The sequence below is a fragment of the Panthera onca genome, chromosome D4 (genome assembly GCF_046562875.1).
Source record: "Panthera onca isolate mPanOnc1 chromosome D4, mPanOnc1 haplotype 2, whole genome shotgun sequence".
NCBI lineage: Eukaryota > Metazoa > Chordata > Mammalia > Carnivora > Felidae > Panthera > Panthera onca.
Window position 1 is genome coordinate 70,556,806 of NC_138351.1, and position 20,630 is coordinate 70,577,435.

Sequence of the window (20,630 nt, forward strand, 5' to 3'; positions counted from 1 at the left end):
TTATCAACAATCCCAGTATGAACACCAAATACCAGGAAATGGAGTATGTGTATTATAAACTCCATCAAAACAGCCCAAGGTCTTAAAATACAATACCTTGCTATCAACTTTTAACAAGAATTTTCCAAGCCCAATAACCGGCCATGGTGCGAGAGCCTCCTGCCGCTCCTTGAGGAAGTGCTCAGCCACCTGCCACCACACGCGGCAGCGTTTCGCCAGGAAGTCCACGACTCCAAAGTGAATGACAAGCTTTTTGAGGATCCAGACTATAACGAAGAAAAGCATACAAAGCCAAAATCAGAACATGAGAAAGGTCCTTTCTCATACAAAGAACATACAAAGTCAGAACATGAGAAGGTCCTTTAATTTCATGTGACCTTTCAAAAAACAGTGAAGCTAATATTAAATAAAGACCAATTAAGGGGAAAAAAAGGCAAGGGGGAGAGATAAAAGTTCATGGTATTCCAAACAGACAGAATTAGGGACAATAACTTTTCATACAAGCCTCATCTGCCCATACATTACCTTCGTGGTGAAATCTGAATCTTTGAAGGAGCCATGGATTCTTTCATAGCCCGTATAAACGTAAAACACTGATCATGAAGATTTAGGGGACTACAATCTTGGCCCCTTGCCCCTCACCCTTCTTGAGTAAAGAATACTAACCCCTGACATGTCCTAATTTCCTTAGCTATTATCACTGCTCTTGCCAAATGTGATTCTTTTCCTTGGATGTTTAATGTTTAGTGACCCGAAGGGTAGAAGGTATTCCATTTGCATCATGATTTTACACCAGTGCGCTGTACTCCGATTTCTCTACCTGATGCTGCTCTGTACATCTGCATCTCTTAGCAGAGTGGGCTTAAGCAGGGCTGTTACAAGTGGCCCCCAGGCTGTGCACTGCACAACTTCTGCACAGACCACTCACAGAGCACAGTATGAAGGTACCCCTCCACTCTGGGCAGCAAGGGGGCCCTGCAAGCAGACGTTAAGCTTCCTGTTAAAAGCCAACTAAGAAAGTGGTGGGGCCAGAAGGAAGAGCTACTCATCTGTGGGGGGGCAGGGGCCTTGAAGTCTGGACTCTGGATAATTGATCTTAACTACTATAATTTCCCTAACTCCAGAGATTTCTGTCTCCTTAGCCCTGGCCTTGCAATCTAATGATTCACAGTTTACTCTTTTGAACCATGAGCTCAGTGTTACATACCAGTTCAACAACTTCATCATTAACATTTTTAAATCTCTAAAGAAGTCCTAGGAAAGCTCCTAGGGCTCTAGAATAAGCCCAGAGTAATTATAGGCTGTGGAAAATGTTCTGGGGGCCACCTGCTTACAGCCTGCTCTCTCAAGGACATGTCAAATTCCTATAATGGCCTGAAGGTTAAGAAATGACTAGGACAAATGGAACTCCTACTAACAAATTTTAAAGAAAAGGGGTTCCAACAGCACCTGATACCATTTGGCAGCATAAAATAAATCATCTGGCAAAACCAAAAAAGTATGGAGCAATCCAGAAGAGCAATTTAAACGATTCCACTAAGCTTTTCTATGAATTCCTTAATAGAAACCATGGCTATAGTACATACCCTGTGGCTTGCTTAATGACAACTGTGTCTTACTCCAACTGCCAAACAGAAGTTCTGTTTGAGGATGCAAGAAGCAGAAACAAACTTCAACCTCTTATATTCTATGTTCCCTAAGGAAAGGCACTAAATAGTGTTCTGGTCATAACAAATCTTTAATAAAAGGGGTGGGGGCGGGGGGGGGCAGTGCCTGGGTGGCTCAGTCAGTTAAGCATCTGACTCTTGGTTTCGGCTCAGGTCATGATCTCACACTTCATGGGTTCAAGCCCCACATCAGGCTCCCCATTGATAGCACACAGTCTGCTTGGGATTCTCTCTCTCCCTTTCTCTCTGCCCCTCCCCTGCTTGCAACTCTCTCTCAAAATAAATAAATAAACTTAAAAAAAATAAAAATAAAATAAAAAATAAAATTTTAAAAACTGTCCAAGTTAATGAGAATAATAAGTTTTAAAACTAATGATCTAGAAGGCAAATGGTCCAATGAGTTTAGATTTTTAAACTGCGGTGGAAAACAGGCTTCCAAAAATCAAATTTTATTTAAATCAATAGTGAAAAACTTTGATAAAGGATAAAGAACTAATCAAATGTAGGAGGTATCTGGATGTCAGGTTCCTAAGCATCAATTCAGGACTTAATAAACTTGGCCAAGCTTCTGACTGTGGTAAGAGGTAAGCCCAAACAATCAAGAAGGTACGAAATAAACAAACTCTTCAATAATGCACCTGAGTCACTTACTTTTCCAGTCTTAGAAGATGCCTTTAAATATACAATTGTTTTAGTTTTAAAAGAGGGTAGCATTATCTCAAACACTAAAATCCAAAAGTTAGGGGCGCCTGGATGGCTCAGTCGGTTGAGCGTCCGACTTCAGCTCAGGTCATGATCTCACGGTTGGTGAGTTCCAGCCCCACACTGGGCTCGCTGCTGTCAGCACAGAGCCTGCTTGGGAGCCTCCGTCCCCTTCTCTCTGCCCCTCCCCCACTCACTCACTCTCTCAAAAATAAATAAACGTTTACAAAAATAAAAATAAGATAAATAAATCAAATAAAATCCCAAAGTTAAAGAAAAAAGGTCTTCGGAGACAAGACCCTAAGCGAGCAACTACCTGCGACAGGCACCGGCAGCAACTGTACAATCCACAGGTTCAACCAGAGCTGGACACCAACGATGGCCCACACGAGCAACACGAAGTAGATGTCACTGGTTTTCTTCTTCCTGAGAAATGTTCCCATTTCAGCCCTCTGTCTACCCAGAGTAGGGGAGGGGGAAGAAGGTGAAGGAGATGAGGACAGTGGTGCGGGGGGTTCTCCTGTGTCCATGGTTTCTGAGGAGGAGGAAGAAAGTTACCACCATATTAGTCCACATTAGTTGACAGTCCCACGGAGCAACTTGCTAAGCTACTCTGTTTCAAGCCTGCAAATGGCCTCTGATAGTGTGATCAAAGTGGGTTAAAGAAGAAAAAGAATCTGGACGTGCCTGCATGTGCACTGAAAAGTGTGTGGAGAGTTACACTACTGACCATATTTAAATCTAGGGAAATTAAGTTTGTTAGGGGGTGGGGCTGGGGATGGGGAATTTTTTACTCTTTATACACTTCACGCTGTTCAAGGTTTAATGTCGTCTATTTCATGTATTCATCTATGAATCATTTAAATGCAAAACTAAGGAAAAACATGACAAAATAGCTAAAAATTATAATTAGCCCATGGAAACTACTTCAACTGTATAAAGCAACAAATATTAACATACCGAAGTCCTACATTTAAAAACTTCTCTTTTAACATAATTTTATTAGATCTATAATATTTCTGACGCAACATGGCTTTTCAGTGTCATTTGACTAAAATGGAGCCAACTGCTCTTACAAGAAGAACCCAGGGCTTTGAAACATGTCTTTCTCTCAGAATGAGAAATAAAACAGTGACAGATTGCTGGGGGTGAGGATTCAAGTAATGGTGATCACACTGAATTATTTCACATAAGGCACTGTTTTCTAACAAAGCAACTACTAAGTTACATTTTACCATAGGGTTATATTTTTCTGTTTCCTAGTTTTACCAAAATATACCACATGCCTCAGAAATCATAGAACTCTTAAAGCAATATTACTCAGTATATGCCATGATGATGGAAATTATAAAGACCCTACAATTTGCATTTTGCCTTCCAGAAAAAAAAGTTAATGACAAAAGTAGACTGGAGCACCTAGATGGCTCAGTTGGTTAAGCGTTGGACTCCTGATTTGGTCATGATCTCATAGTTCGTGAGTTTGAGCCCCACATCGGGCTCTAGGATGATGGCGCAGAGCCTACTTAGGATTCTCTCTCCCCCTCTCTCTCGGTGTCCCTCCCCCGCATGCTCATGTGCACTCTCTTAAAATAATAAACATAAAAAAGTAGATATTTCATAAAGTCTAGAAAATAGAGGAAAGAAACAAGAACACTCATAACCCCAACCCCCTATTTGTCCCAGTCTTTACATAGTTGTATGTAGTTATACCACATTCCACTTACCCTTTCACACTTTCTTCCTTCAGTTGAATGTCACTTCTAGGGGAGCTAAGACCTTGTCTGTCTTGTTCTCCCTCTGCTGAACAGCACATAGGATAGTACCTGATGCTCACTAAATAGTGGACACTCACTAAATAATGCTCAAAGACAGCCTTCCCTGTGATTTCATAAAGTTCATAAGAAACTACATAGTAGCACTCTGATGGTTATATCATAATCTCCTTAGTGTTTCTTATAATGTTCAATGTTTATCTGTGAGTAAACTGTTACTACTGATATACTAGCATCGTGATAAGTCAGCCCATCTTATCAGAGGTAACATTCTATCCTGAGGTTTGGGGCTAAAGCCCAAGCTAGTTATAATACGCTTCTGTTTGACTTTGCTCTTTGAGAATCTTTCTAATTTGGAAACTTCATGCTGGTAAGTGTGGTAGACACTCAGAGGAATAATAAGTCCCTAACCAAAACATTATCCCCTCTTCATTTTGGAAACATAACTTAATGTGCAATAAAAATATGTTTTCCTGCTACCCCAAATGCTTTTTTCTTAGCTGATCTCTCCTTTTAAGACTTTTCTAAAGTCCGCTCTTCAGGAAGAGCTCACCAAAAATATTCCTTAACTCCAAAGCCCCTGGCACTAATAAACTTCTTGCCACAGAGATGGCCCTTTACATTTCTGAACTCTGTGGGAGTACAGTATGACTTTAAAGCTGATATAAATCTACCAGCTGATCTTGCAGGAGCATGGTATCCAGAATAAGCAGACTGGTTTCAGGGGAAACAGTCAATGTATTAGCAGCACAAGACATGCAAAGCAAACTTTGAGAAGCAAGAAATGTCAGAGAAATGGGAGAACTGTAAGACAGAAAATAAAAACCAAAAGAAAAAGTTGGATCAACAACAAAAGCAATGTAAAGAGTTAGAACAAAACCAGAACAATGGAGAACGGATGGCTACAGAAGAAATGGAAAATAAGGACAGGATTAAGTGTAGAAAATAATGGAAAACGTAGAAGAGGCACAGAGAAAAAGGAAATAATATGAAGGGAAAGTGAGAAGGAATAACAAAAGAAAAATTAAAAGAAAAGCATTTTTCTTAAAAAAAGGGAAAAGATGAAGATTCAAGAAAAGAAACAAAAAAGGTAAATAATTAAAAGCATGAAAAAAGTGATATGTGAGAACAAAGATGAAAGGAGGAAAAAGTATAAAAATAGAAATCAGAGGAAAATGAAGGACTAGTAAATAGCATTCTGTGATGCTCATGTCCTTAAGTTTATACTTTATGTGTATATGTCAATTTCCAGAATTGTATTTGAAAACATCCCTTCAGTCACCTGCAGGCTGGTCGGAGGGCTGGTCATCGGCACTTGATTCATACCCTGTGATGGAGATGGCCAAGGTTGCCAGAGTAGAAGCTGCCATGGAGATAACCTGCCCTGGTAACTCCGCTCCTGTAAAACAAGCACGTGTTTGCAAAACTTTCTAAAACCAAGTGGGAAATAACTGCTACAAACTGAAACATAGTACTAAATTTTCAAAAGCAATACAACAAAATGGTTATTATTGACCCACTGGACCAGGGGTTCTTCACCAAGGGAGAATGCTTTAGAATCAACAGGAAAGTCTGCTAAACATTTGGTTCCTGGACTCTGCTTATCAGTCACTGGTGCATGCAGCTGAGAGTGGATATATAAACGTGGAGTCCCGCTCTCTTACTTTTTAACTTCACAATCTGAATGCACATTGAAAAACACTGCCACACCAAGTCTGTGAGCTTCCTGAATGCAGACTGTGACTGTCTTACTCTCCTTTGTATCACTAGCTCCTAATACGGTATGAAACAGCCAACACTCAGTGCTCTTGATAATTGCATTCCATGAATGCATAGGCAAACGTCTGGGTACTATGCAAAATCATATAGCTCTATAAAGTACATAATTCAATACAGGCAAAATCCACCACTGAAAATCTAAAATAATCTTATTACTCTGTTTCATTTTATATGTTCCCATGTTAAATTCCTAATACATAGTACACCAAGCTTAATCATTTGCACTAAAGTCAAATAAAACATTTACTGGCCAATGAGGTCTGTCTGTCAACTGTCAGTCTTTAATCTACTATGGCACACAACAGATGAGCTCATATAATACCAGGTTCTAGCATGTTCTCCTCCTCCTAGAGACTAGAAAGCTTAAAGACTGTATTTCTTAGACTCCCTTGCAGCTAAGGTCCCATGTGAAATGCGGTTTCCACCAATAAGGCACACCTATCAAGACCCAGAAGACCAAAGTGAGACTCACTGGAATTTGGACGCTCTCAAGTCAAACAGTCATGCAGGCATATGGTTTTTCTGTCAAAACTTAGCAGAAGTTCTAAAAGCAATGCTACCTGATCTTAACTTTGCGGCAGGTAGCAGCAGCCATGGGACTTCTACTCAAATAGTCCTTTGGTGTCACTGAGCACTTTTCCTGTTTGCAATGCTTCTGCCTGTGACACATCTAAGTTTGTTTAACTGTCTGATCTTCCCCGAAATTCTATATGTAAAAATGCTATATGCTAATCAACACCTCTTTCCATTTAGACTAGCTAGTGCAGATTCTGTTGTCTACAACTAAGAATACTAACACTCACCAAATCATACACCCACACTCACGGAGATGGGACCTTACTTTGGGTAGGTCAATACACAGTGTGACAGCACAGAATTCTGCCAAGCCAGTGAAAACAGCCATGGCCACTCAGAAAACTCCAAATGAGCTCCACCTACTTAGCAAATCCCAGGCTGGCCATCTCCCAGAGACAAGTAGGCCAGGCCCTAAGATGGCTCTTTGGTGGACTGAACCATGAGGATCAAGAGCATTCGCCTTACTCAACCATACCCTATCCTTCCTCTGATAAATGTCTCTGTGATCTGACAAGAGGTTTATCTTCAGACGATCAAAGAGCAAGTCAAACTCCTGATCTAGGAAGAGAACAAGATATCTGGATTGGGACTTATTCCCCTGGCCTAAGGATCTAAATTGTTTCTTAGATACCAAGAAGGGAACAAAGAGGGAAAGACAGCATCTTTCATGTCTTACACATTCTCACTATTCACTGAATTGGATGCTGAGGATAAAGACACAGACCCTGCCCCTGTGGAGCCTGGTGGAAGAGACACATAGGGATTGAAGATCCACATGGAAAAAAAAAATTCTTACCACAGTTGGGGATAATTTGTTAATTCACCTTACAAAAAAAAAAAAAGCACACAAATGTGAATGTACACAAACTATAATGACTGCTGTAAAGGAAACACACTAGCTATTTTATGAACTCCTAGTGGAAGAAGTCTTAGTCTGGAGAATCAGGAACATCTTCTCTTTAAGAAATAAAAATAATGATATACAAAGGATGAGAAGGAATTGATCAAAGGAATGTAAATAATATTTGGGGAGACGAAGTGAGTAGGAAGGCCACTGAGTGAAGACACTGGCATGTTAAAGACAGTGTAAGAAGGTCAGTGTGTCTGGAACACAGACAGCTAGTGGGAAAGTGGTATTGAGTAAACAAGGCTGGACGTGTTGAGCCAGATGATCCAAGTCATAGAAGACCATAGGAAGTACTTTAGTCTTTATTCTAAAAGGTGTAGGAAAGTACTGAGGAGTTTTAAACAGGAAATGATCATGTTTTTACTGAAATTTAATTGAGATACTTACAGCTTTACATGCAGTTATAAGAAATAATAGAGAGAGACCCTGTGTACCCTTTATCCAGTTTCCCCCAATGGCAACATCTTGCAAAACCATAGTACAATATCACAGTAAAGATATCGGCATGGATACAAGATACAGAACAGTGTCATCAATGCAAGGATCTCTCATGTTGCCCTTTCATAACCACACTCACCTTCCCAGTCCATAAATAAATGATCAGCTTTGAAATATAAAAAGAATCATTTTTGCTGTTTGGTCAAGAGCAAATTGGGAGGGACCAAGAGTGGGTACAGGGAGAGAAGTTACTGCAACACTGCAGGCAAGACATGATGACAGCATGCTCTGCAGCAGTTTAAAGGGGAGATGTTGCAAAAGTGGCTGCATTTAAGACATGGAGTGGTCACACCCGAAAAACAAATAACCCAGTGAAGAAATGGGCAGAAAACATGAATAGACACTTCTCTAAAGAAGACATCCGGATGGCCAACAGGCACATGAAAAGATGTTCAACGTCGCTCCTTATCAGGGAAATACAAATCAAAACCACACTCAGATACCACCTCACGCCAGTCAGAGTGGCCAAAATGAAGAAATCAGGAGACTATAGATGCTGGAGAGGATGTGGAGAAACAGGAACCCTCTTGCACTGTTGGTGGGAATGCAAATTGGTGCAGCCGCTCTGGAAAGCAGTGTGGAGGTTCCTCAGAAAATTAAAAATAGACCTACCCTATGACCCAGCAATAGCACTGCTAGGAATTTATCCAAGGGATACAGGAGTACTGATGCATAGGGGCACCTGTACCCCAATGTTTATAGCGGCACTCTCAACAATAGCCAAATTATGGAAAGAGCCTAAATGTCCATCAACTGATGAATGGATAAAGAAATTGTGGTTTATATACACAATGGAATACTACGTGGCAATGAGAAAAAATGAAATATGGCCTTTTGTAGCAACATGGATGGAACTGGAGAGTGTGATGCTAAGTGAAATAAGCCATACAGAGAAAGACAGATACCATATGGTTTCACTCTTATGTGGATCCTGAGAAACATAACAGAAACCCATGGGGGAGGGGAAGGAAAAAAAAAAAAAAGAGGTTAGAGTGGGAGAGAGCCAAAGCATTAGAGACTGTTAAAAACTGAGAACAAACCGAGGGTTGATGGGGGGGTGGGAGGGAGGGCAGGGTGGGTGATGGGTATTGAGGAGGGCACCTTTTGGGATGAGCACTGGGTGTTGTATGGAAACCAATTTGACAGTAAATTTCATATATTAAAAAATAAAAAATAAATAAAAAAAAAAAAAAAAAAAAAAAAAAAGACATGGAGTGGTCAAAGTGGACCAGACTTGATGATGAACCCATAAAGGTAATGAAGGAGATGACGTGTCAAAGATAACAACCCCCAAGTTTCCAGATTATGGTTAGATAGATAACCATAGGGAAATACCATGTCAACAACCAGGGAGGGGAAATGGAGGAAAATTTTGGACATTTTAGGTATTTTTTTTAGAATTCTAGATAGAAGTTTCAAAAATAAACTGATTACACCAGAGACAAGTCAGGATTTAACTTCTTGTGCAGCTAGGAGAGATTTCTCAGGCTCCACTCAAGAGCAAAGGAAGGGAATACATGATTAATAGCCTGGGACAGCAGAGTAGAGAAAGAAAAGAAAAATGCTTCCAGTAAAATTTTAAAAAGCGAAGTTTTCTTTCTTACATAAGATTAAAGACTACTCTGGAAAACAGTATGGAGGTTCCTCAAACAATTAAAAACAGAACAACCCTATGACCCAGCAATTGCACTACGAGGTATTTATCCAAGGGATACAGGTATGCTGTTTCAAAGAGGCACATGCACCCCAGTGTTTATAGCAGCACTATCAACAATAGCCAAAGTATGGAAAGAGCCCAAATGTCCATCGACGGATGAATGGATAAAGATGTGGTACATATATATAATGGAGTATTACTCGGCAATCAAAAAGAATGAAATCTTGCCATTTGCAACTACGTGGATGGAACTAGAGGGTATTATGCTAAGTGAAATTAGTCAAAGAAAGACAAATATCATATGACTTCACTCATATGAGGACTTTAAGACACAGATGAACATAAGGGAAGGGAAGCAAAAGTAATATAAAAACAAGGAGGGGGACAAAACATAAGAGACTAAACATAGAAAACAGAGGGTTACTGGAGGGATTGTGGGAGGGGGGATGGGCTAAATGGGTAAGGGGTTTACTGTTGAAAAAAAAAAATTAAAGACTAGTCAAGGGTCCTAAATTACTAAACCTACCTCTTCACAAATTATTTAATGAAGTAGAGACTCATCTTTGAGAGACCCTGAAAAATAAGTCCTTTGTTTTAAGTAGCTCCAAAGTAACAATTTTATAGATCCTCAAATATGGATTCTCAGTTTGGCTGTAGTTTGACTTACATTTCTAAACCACCGCTAAGTCCTCATTCACTAAACAGGTGACTAGGCTACATGCTAAGAGACTGAGACCCAAGCCCCAACCTCAGTCTAATATTTAGTCTACCAGTTATGATTCAGTATAAAAGCTAATGTAAAGACAAGTGTAGCATATTTGGGGAGCACAGAAGATGGCAACCTAATTCATGCTTGGGAGGTCAGGGAAGGGTCTCCAAAGATGCTACTTAACAGGAATGGTAAAAGATGCCACCCTTTAAATCCATTTAAATATGTTAGCCACTGGGTGGTTCAGATGGTTAAGTGTCTGACTCTTAATTTCAGCTCAGGTCATAATCTTACAGTTCATGGGTTCAAGCCCCGCATCAGGCTCTGCACTGACAGTGAGGAGCCTGCTTGAGATTCTTTCTCTCTCCCTCCCTCTCTGCCCCGCTTGTGCTCTCTCTCGCACGCGTGTGCTCTCTCTCTCTCTCTCAAAAATAAACAAACATTAAAAAAAAAAATATGTTAGCCATATTAAAACAAAACAAAACAGAACCAGTCTATCTTGGAGGGGAAAAAGAGGTTTATGTCTTAGAGGGCAGCAGGAGAAAAATTTTTCAGAAAGACAAAAAAGCAAGTGTAAAAGCACAAAGGCAAGAAAAAAACACCAAGTGCTGTTCAAAGAACTCTTAAGAAGTCTGATAAGGCCAGGACATAAGGTACAAAGAGAAGAGCGGAGAGATACCAGGATGCAGAGGGAGAACCGAGGGTCTCATGTTTACTCTGCACAGAGGCAGCACGATCAGTACAACTCAGTGTTTGGGAGAACAGGTGAGGAAACAAGACTGCTCACATTCAAATCCCAGATCTACTCCTTACTAGCTAGATGACCATTGGCGAGTTACTTAAAATCCAGGTGCCTCGGGGCGCCTGGGTGGCTTAGTCAGTTGAGCGTCCGACTTCAGCTCAGGTCATGATCTCACAGTCTGTGAGTTCGAGCCCCATATCGAGCTCTGTGCTGATGGCTCAGAGCCTGGAGCCTGCTTCCGATTCTGTGTCTCCCTCTCTCTCTGCCCCTTCCCTGCTCATGCTCTGTCTCTCTCTGTCTCAAAAATAAATAAAAACATTAAGAAAAAAAATAAAAAATAAAAAATCCAGGTGCCTCAGTCCCCTCATGTATGAAATGGGGCTTCTCTAAATTCTGATTTCATATGAGAATTAAGTGAAACAGTACATATGAAATATTCAGAACAATACCTCATATGCAAGACTCACTCAGTAAATGTTAGCTATCACCACCACCTATTTCAAAGCCTTTGGCTTTGGCAGAATAAACTATAAGCATAAGCCACTAACACTTGTGCAGTATTCGTCTGTGCCTCTCATCCCCTTTCTACTTCATATTATGGCCATTTCCCTAAATGTCTTATGCTCCTAGCACACATCTTCCGATATTTATGCAAAATATAGGCACTGAAAGACTTGAGGAAAAGTTAAGGCCAATAAATTAAACCCTCACACCTTAAAGACCCTGTCTCCAACTGGCTGATATCACTAAAACAATGCAAGAAATATTCAGTGAACCATAGCTAAACCAATGAAAACTATGCAGCATTATCCTAGTTAATACACAAACTAATTTGGCAAATTTTTAGAGGGCCTGAAACTTGACAAAGGAATGAAGGGAGTAGCAAGCAGGAAAAATCCAAAAAGCGTATTTGAAAATTATTGATGTAAGATTTGGCAACTGCTCTTACTTATCAAACAGGCACTTCAATGACTTCTGTCTTAGTGATATCCTCCTGAGCTTCAAAAACCCCAAGGGTTCTGGCAGAAATGATAAACCAAATGCAAGAACGCCAGGACTGAGAATCTAGGCAAAGTCATGGTATTGGAAAAAACCCCCGCTAAAAATAGGCATACAGACAAGGGAACATAATCTTGGGACCGAAGAACTGTAACCTAAAAAAGGAAAGAACATCCAAGGTTTCAAGTGTCCATCTACCCAGGGACAGGGCCAGCATCAAGGGAGGCCCAAATAACAGGGATCTACACAAGTCCAAACAAGCAGGCCGCCAACAGCCTAGCACTAGGGGACAGAAACTCACGGTCTGGCACAGTAGAAACAGATCACATGTTCTGACAGATTAACAGATCTGTTAATACGGCTAACTCAACAATAGGCAGAATAACGTTTTCAATAAACAGAGGATAATTCGTTTTGAAAATGCTCTAAATAAGGAGATACTCAATCTACTTAGTTCTCTCTCACAGTGACAGTGGCAGTTGCCAGAAATACATCCAGTGATGCCTACTGGAAAGAGGCTGTGCATACCAAGTAAAATCTCCCCAGCAAGTAAAGCTCCCTTTGAAGAAGGCTTCTGTTTCCGTTGCTAATGTGGGAAATACACCTCCCTCTCAGTGGCTTCTAGCATCACTTCATTACACTACTGGTCAGTAGCAAGGGCTTGGATATGGACCAGTCGAAGTTTCCCTAGGCCTGTTTGACTGTGTCAGATAGGGCAGTAGCAGATGAGCAGTAAGAAGTCTACTTTGTTCCTTTTCTTTTTCCAATTTAGCCTCAACTGAACCAAACTTGTTCACTCACATTGCATGTTATTGCAAAATGATGAAGGCAACCACCAAGACTTCCCTGCCAAGGCATTTCTGATTTTTTTTATAAACAATCACCAGTGTTGGGAGGAACAGATCCAGCTGTACTTGCTCATGCTTCTCAGACTGTGGGTCCAGCGTATTAAAGATACACCTGATGCGGGGCGCCTGGGTGGCTCAGTCGGTTGAGCGTCCGACTTCAGCTCAGGTCACGATCTCACGGCCCGTGAGTTCGAGCCCCGCGTCGGGCTCTGGGCTAATGGCTCAGAGCCTGGAGCCTGCTTCTGATTCTGTGTCTCCCTCTCTCTCTGCCCCTCCCCCGTTCATGCTTTGTCTCTCTCTGTCCCAAAAATAAATAAACGTTAAAAAAAAAAAAAAAAAAAAAAAAAAAAATTTTAAAGATACACCTGATGCTTGTTTGCCTACCTTTGGAAAAAGCACTTCTTAGTGTAAATTTACTCAGAGTAAATGGCTGAGTCTATGTTTCTTCATCTGTAAAATAAGTAGAAGTACTAATCCCACTGATTACTAAGAAAATTAAGTAAGAGGGATGCCTGGGTGGCTCAGTCGGTTAAGCGTCCAACTCTTGATTTCTGCTCAGGTCACGATCTCGCGGTTCGTGGGTTCAAGCCCCACATCAGGCTCCATGCTGACAGTGCAGAGCCTGCTTGGGATTTTCTCTCTTCCTCTCTCTCTACCCCTCCCCTGTTTGCACACGCACGTGCGCTCTCTCTCAAAATAAGTAGAAAGAAAACTTAGAAAAAGAAAATTAAATAAGAGCATGTTTAAAGAGCTCGGCAGGGCCTCGCCCATGTTGCTATTATTAACAATAAAGCAAGGCCAAGGGCACTCACACTGAAGCTGGATTCCAGGTTTCTACCAAGTGAGACATCTAGGATCCAGGAAGCAGAGTAGCTAGTCCCTGCACTTGTGGGAGGCAAACAAGGCCCATGCGTAAGACAGAGGAGCTCAGTCAGTTGAGCATCGGACTTTGGCTCAGGTCATGATCTCAGTTTGTAAGTTTGAGTGCCACATAAGCTCACTGCTGTCAGCGCAGAGCCCATTTAAGATCCTCTGTCCCCCTCTCTCTCTACCCTCTTCACTCAGGCTCGCTCTCAAAAATAAATGTTACCAAAAAAAAAAAAAAAAAAAGACTAAGAACCATAAAACAACTGAGTACAAGAGGGATCAGCAGTCACTACACCTTTTCCGGATGACTGATGCTTGTTCAAAGAGCCTGGTGAAGGGAAAGAGCACCGGGGTCCTTGACCCTAAGCTTTCATTCTTAGCTCCACCGGTCACCTGTGTGACTGTGGCAAATCACTTAACCTCTAGAATTAAAGGTCTTCATCAGCAAAATGGACATATCTACTTTACAAGGATCTTTTTTTGGAGGGGTGGCAGGGAGAGGAGGAGTGTTTGTGGATTAAAAAAGTACATTTTAAAACACAGTTGACACTTAATATTTTTTCCATACATTATCTTGATGTTCCAGAAAATACCAAGTAAGAGCTCCCAAGGCCTATGAGAAAATCACTGAGGAAGGCCCCTGGGCTCAGAAAGAACAGCTGAAACTCCACAATGATCCACAAGAAGACTCTACCAGATCTAGGAACTAAACAAACTTCATGCTTTGAAATCTGAGCAAATCCAAAGGATTAATTGTGTGAATCCAGTGAATCATAGGTCATAAAAGCTTCTACAACAGTGAGAGTCAAAGCTCAAAAGACACAGAGAAAGATGCCTACATAGGTGCCTAGGAACAAGTACAAGTTGTACAACAGGACGATGGAAGTGATCAGTGAGGAATAAATGCACGTACCGCCCTGGTGGAGCACTAAAGCATTCCTGTACCTAACTATAGTACAGTGACATCTACAGGAGGGAACTGGCTGTAATAAAAGGGAAAGGCTGTCTTAATTTGGATTAGATGTTTTGAGTTCTGATGCCTAAAAGAAACAAGGTTCTAGGGGCAAGAGGAAAAACAAATACTCAAATTAAGAGAAAAAAAATGTTTAAAAGATTTATTTTATGATGGAAGATTACCTAGACTAGCAGTCTATAAAAAGGATTCTAGATCAAGAATAATCTATTCTGGGGGTGTCTGGGTGGCTCAGTGGTTAAGTATCCGACTTTTGGTTTTGGCTCAGGTCATGATCTCACAGCTTCCAGAGTTCGAGCCCCATGTCGGGCTCTGTACTGATAGCATGGAGCCTGCTTGGGATTCTCTTTCTCTCTGCCCCTCCCCTGCTCACATGCATCTCTCTCAAAATAAATAAACTTTAAAAAATTAAAAAAGAAATGAATATTCTGAAATAGGCTAGAATAAAAGTAAACAAAACAAGAAAACCCAACATTTCTAAATCTGCTCTCAACATATGTTCTGTGTCCCTGTGATTTCCTTCCTTGTAATAGTCTAGAATACAAATACCAACTTCAGCCAGGTCACGATCTCGCGGTCCGTGAGTTTGAGCCCCGCGTCAGGCTCTGGGCTGATGGCTCGGAGCCTGGAGCCTGTTTCCGATTCTGTGTCTCCCTCTCTCTCTGCCCCTCCCCCGTTCATGCTCTGTCTCTCTCTGTCCCAAAAATAAATAAAAAACGTTGAAAAAAAAAAAAATTTAAAAAAAAAAAAAAAAAGAATACAAATACCAGAAATCTGCCGGGCATGCCAGCACATCCCCATGCTGGGTTTATGGCTGATAATAATAATCAAACATGGCCTTCTTTTTCCCACAGCTCAAAACGTGGTCTTAGAACCCTGTCTGCATGGCTCCCTGAGCTGCCTTCACCAGCTGATGAGAATTTACACCTAAGAGAAAACCTATTTGAAACCACCGCTTTAACCTAGATTATTCATAACTTACAACGAAGTACTTACTTGGCCCTGTACAAAAGCAGTCAAAAGGAGAAAACTGTCCTTAAGAAGTGAACAATAGAACTACCATAAGATCCAGAAATTCCACTTGAGTGTATTTATCCAAAGAAAACAGAAACACTAACTGGAAAAGATCTATATGACCCCATGTTCATTACAGCATTACTTAAAATCCTCAAGATATGGAAACAACCTAAGTGTCCATCAGTGCATGAATGGATAAAGAAAATGTGGTATACGTACAGAATGGAATATTACTCAGCGAAAGAAAGAAAGAAAGAAAGAAAGAAAGAAAGAAAGAAAAAAGAAATCTTAGATGGACTTCAAGGGCATTATGCTAAGCTAAATAAGTCAGACAAAGAAAGACAAATACCATATGATCTCACTTATATGAGGAAATGTTACTTACACACACACACACACACACACACACAAGCTTGGTGGCCAGAGTTGGGAGAAGGAAATAGGAAAAATGGGTGAAGGGAGTCAAAAGGTATATGCTTTGTTATAAGTCACAGAGATGTAATACACAGCATGGTGTCTAGAGCTAATAATGCTGTATTGCATATTTGAGAGTTGCTAAGAATAGATCTTAAAAGTTCTCATCACAGGAAAAAAAAACTTTTTTGTAACTACACAAGGTGATGGATGTTAACTAGATTAATATAATCACTTCACAATGTACTATTCAAACATTGAATCATTACATTGTACACCTGAAATTGATACAATGTTATATGTCAAATACATCTCAAGTAAAAAGGTAAATAAGGATAGAAAGACAAGAAAAGAGAAATGATTTCCAGAAAAACAAAAAAAGGAAACCATCCTGGGGTAAGCGGTGAGGGGTGAGGGATAAGCCAAGCTCTATAAACCATTGCTATTAGCAGAAAGGGGAGGGAGGAAGGGAGATAAAGTTACCCAGAGGAACAAGTGGTGAACACCAAGCTTCATACAGTAGTTGTCAAAACAGAAGTTTACTTCTACTGGTCTGATATATAACCACAGAGACTAATAGATTGTGACCAGGAAGATTGGGCGAATAAAGAAAACTGGAAAAAAAACAAAAAAAATCTCTCCTATTTTCCACTCTCAGAGAGAGATGGTTTCCAGACAAAAAAACAAAAAACAAAAAAACAAAGAGCAATTTAATTACACACACACACACACACACACACACACACACACACACACACACGGGGCCTGGGTGGCTCAGTTGGTTGAGCAGTCAACTATTGATTTTGGCCTATGTCATGATCCCAGGGTTGTGGAATCAAGCCCCACGTCAGGCTCTGCACGCGGAGCATGGAGTCTGCTTGGGATCCTCTCTCTCTCTCCCTCCCTCTCTTTCTCTCTCCCTCTCTCTCTCTCTCCCGCCTTCCCTCCCTCCCTCTCTCCTGCTTGCACTATCTAAAAATTAAAATTAAAAAAATCTTAAAAAAAGGAAAAAACCACAGACATACACACACACACACACACACACAAAATATAACGTAGCTATACACATACACAAGGATGCCACAAATAGCCTTGTGATTAGCATAAAATGAAGATGCTAAAAATGTTTTAGAAGTGTATTTGACATAGAAAGGTGCTCATAACATAAGATTTAAAATGTAGATTACAAAATAGAATGTTCAGTATAATCCAATTTTCTTGTGTTTTAAATTCTGAAGGCATAAAAGTCTTAAGGCATTAGTAAACATTTAGATGCATAATGGAATTTTGAGTAATTTTTATTTTCTTCTTTTTGTTTCTCTGTAGTATTCTCTAATTTAACTATACAAAATCATATCTAAGAAATTAATTTTTTTCTTTTAACAATCTGCTGCAATTAATTAGTAATTTGCTTTTTCTTGATGTATAACCATCAGAAAGAAGTAACATCGGTTGCTGTAGAAACCGTGTGCTGCTCAGATTTACCTCTCCAGCCATAGCTGTTTCCATGCGGATGGATAAGGAGAAGTCCAGTCTGATCGATGATGTGCAGACCATTAATATCCAGCCACCCTATGCTCCATCTTACAGCTCATTAGAAACCTCTATCTTTAGAGGCACCTGGGTGGCTCAGTCGGTTGGGCGTCTGACTTCGGCTCAGGTCATGATCTCACAGTCTGTGAGTTCGAGCCCCACATCAGGCTCTGAGCTACAGAGCCTGGAGCCTGCTTCAGATTCTGTCTCCCTCTCTCTCTGTCACTCCCCCGCTCGCATTCTGTCTCTCTCTCAAAAATAAAATAAAAACATGGGAATGCAAGCCGGTGCAGCCACTCTGGAAAACAGGATGGAGGTTCCTCAAAAAACTAAAAATAGAACTACCCTATGACCCAGCAACTGCACTACTAGGCATTTATCCACGGGATACAAGTGTGCTGTTTCAAAGGGACACATGCACCCCCATGTTTATAGCAGCACTATCAACAATAGCCAAAGCAAGGAAAGAGCCCAAGTGTCCATCGATGGATGAATGGATAAAGAAGATGTGGTATATATATATATATATACATACATACACATACATACATATACACAATGGAGTATTACTCAGCAGTCAAAAAGAATGAAATGTTGCCATTTGCAACTACATGGATGGAACTGGAGGCTATTATGCTAAGTGAAATTAGTCAGTCAGAGAAAGACAAAAATCACATGACTTCCCTCATATGAGGACTTTAAGAGACAAAACAGATGAACATAAGGGAAGGGAAACAAAAATAATATAAAAACAGGGAGGGGGACAAAACAGAAGAGACTCATAAATATGGAGAACAAATAGAGGGTTACTGGAGGGGGTGTGGGAGAGGGGATGGGCTAAATGGGTAAGGGGCACTAAGGAATCTACTCCTGAAATCATTGTTGCACTATATGCTAACTAATTTGGATGTGAATTTTAAAAAATTAAAAATAAAATTAAAAAAAATTATAAAATAAATAAAATAAAATAAAGTAAAAACATTAAAAAAAAAAAAAAAGAAAGAAACCTGTATCTTTAACAAACTGTTTTTTGATATAAATCACTTGCAACCATAGAATCTCAAAAATAATCTTTAAAAGAAAATGGTGTATTCAACATTGTACTGGAAGTTCCAGCCAGAGCAACGAAGCAAAAAAGGGAAAAAAAAAAAAAAAAGCACCTAAATTAGAAATAAAAGTATCTTTATTCACAGATGATTCTCTTACATATGCACGATCCTAAAGTAACCACAAAAAATTATTAAAGCTTATGAATAAATTCAACAAAGTTATAGGACACAAGATCAACAGGACACAAGATCAAACTTTACTCATGATCTTGGATTTGGCAATGGTTTCTTTTAGACAGAACACCCACCAAAGCACAAGCAACAGAAAAACTGGAAAACTCACAAATTTGTGGAAATTAAATGGTAGAATTCTCATTAACCACTGTGTCAAAGAAGAAATCAAAAAGGAAATCAAAGAGTATCTTGACCCAAAGAAAACAGAAACACAACCAATGATATTTATGGGACAGAAAAACAGTTCTAAGAGGACAGTTTAGAGTGATAAATGCCTACATTAAGAAAAAAGATCTCGGGGCGCCTGGGTGGCTCAGTCGGTTAAGCGTCCGACTTCGGCTCAGGTCATGATCTCGCAGTCCGTGAGTTCGAGCCCCACATCAGGCTCTGGGCTGACAGCCCAGAGCCTGGAGCCTGCTTCGGATTCTGTGTCTCCCTCTCTCTCTGGCCCTCTCCTGCTCACACTCTGTCTCACTCTCTCTCTTAAAAATAAATAAACATTAAAAAAATTTAAAAAAAAAGAAAAAAGATCTCAGGGCGTCTGGGTGGCACCGTCGGTTAAGCGTCCGACTCTTTATCTCCACTCAGGTCACGATCTCGGCGTTCATGAGTTCAAGCCCCACACTGGGCTCTGTGCTGATGGTGCACAGTCTGCTTGGGATTCTGTCTCTCCTTCTCTCCGACCCTCCCCCACTTGTGATCTCTCTTTCAAAATAAATAAACTTAAGAAAAAAGTTTTCTAAACAAAAAAGATTTCAAATAAATGACCTAACTTTATAGTTAGCTGTGAGTACAGGGTTTCCTCCTGGGGTGATGAAAAGATCTTGAAACTAGACGGAAGTAACGGTTACATAACATTGTGAATATACTAAATGCCACCTTAAAAAAGTTAATGGTTGGGGCGCCTGGGTGGCGCAGTCGGTTAAGCGTCCGACTTCAGCCAGGTCACAATCTCGCGGTCTGTGAGTTCGAGCCCCGCGTCAGGCTCTGGGCTGATGGCTCGGAGCCTGGAGCCTGTTTCCGATTCTGTGTCTCCCTCTCTCTCTGCCCCTCCCCCGTTCATGCTCTGTCTCTCTCTCTGTCCCAAAAATAAATAAAAAACGTTGAAAAAAAAAAAAAAAAAAAAAAAAAGTTAATGGTTAATTTTATATTATATGAATTATACCTTTAAAAATGCAAAAAAAAACTTTTTTTTAAAAGGCAGGGGAAGGGAAGTGGGGCACTGTCTTAAAACCTAAAATATTTTAGGGGCGCCTGGGTGGTTCAGTCGGTTAAGTGTCTGACCCGATCTCAGCTCAGGTCTTGATCTTAGAATTCAAGCCACATGTGGGGCTCCACGCTATATGTGAAGCCTACTTTAAAAACAAAAACCTAAAATATTATAAACAAGTTTATTTTCTATTCAGAAAATAAAGATTTTTAAACAGATGTTAAGCAGTTTCATCTTTGCATGTTTTTAAAATAAAGCTACTTTCTCAAACACTTAAGAGTAATATTAATAGAATGTTCCATTTCTTACCAGAAGACTCTTTTCCATTCTGTTTTTCATAGAGGGTGCCCACAGACATCAGGAAAACAATAACCAGGAATACTGGAATTCTCCATGAACCCGCCAGGGATGCTGAAAATTATCAAGAGTTAACATTTTTAGTTGAAAACCTAGCACACATCTTTAAAAGAGTTAGTA

General features: G+C 40.3%; 1 protein-coding gene across 5 annotated transcripts in view; it reads right to left on the reverse strand.

The window, feature by feature from the left end:
* TMEM245 (transmembrane protein 245) overlaps positions 1-20,630 on the reverse strand; it is a 102,759-nt gene that overhangs the window by 69,597 nt on the left and 12,532 nt on the right. For 3 of the 5 annotated variants that reach the window (XM_060609099.3, XM_060609098.3, XM_060609101.3), the window contains exons 3-6: positions 20,463-20,564; positions 5,424-5,540; positions 2,686-2,904; positions 97-266 (exon numbers count right to left, since the gene is read on the reverse strand). In XM_060609099.3, coding sequence (XP_060465082.1) covers positions 97-266; positions 2,686-2,904; positions 5,424-5,540; positions 20,463-20,564 — 608 coding nt within the window. The remainder of the gene's footprint in view (positions 1-96; positions 267-2,685; positions 2,905-5,423; positions 5,541-20,462; positions 20,565-20,630) is intronic. The other 2 variants (XM_078436601.2, XM_060609100.3) reach the window with 1 other exon arrangement.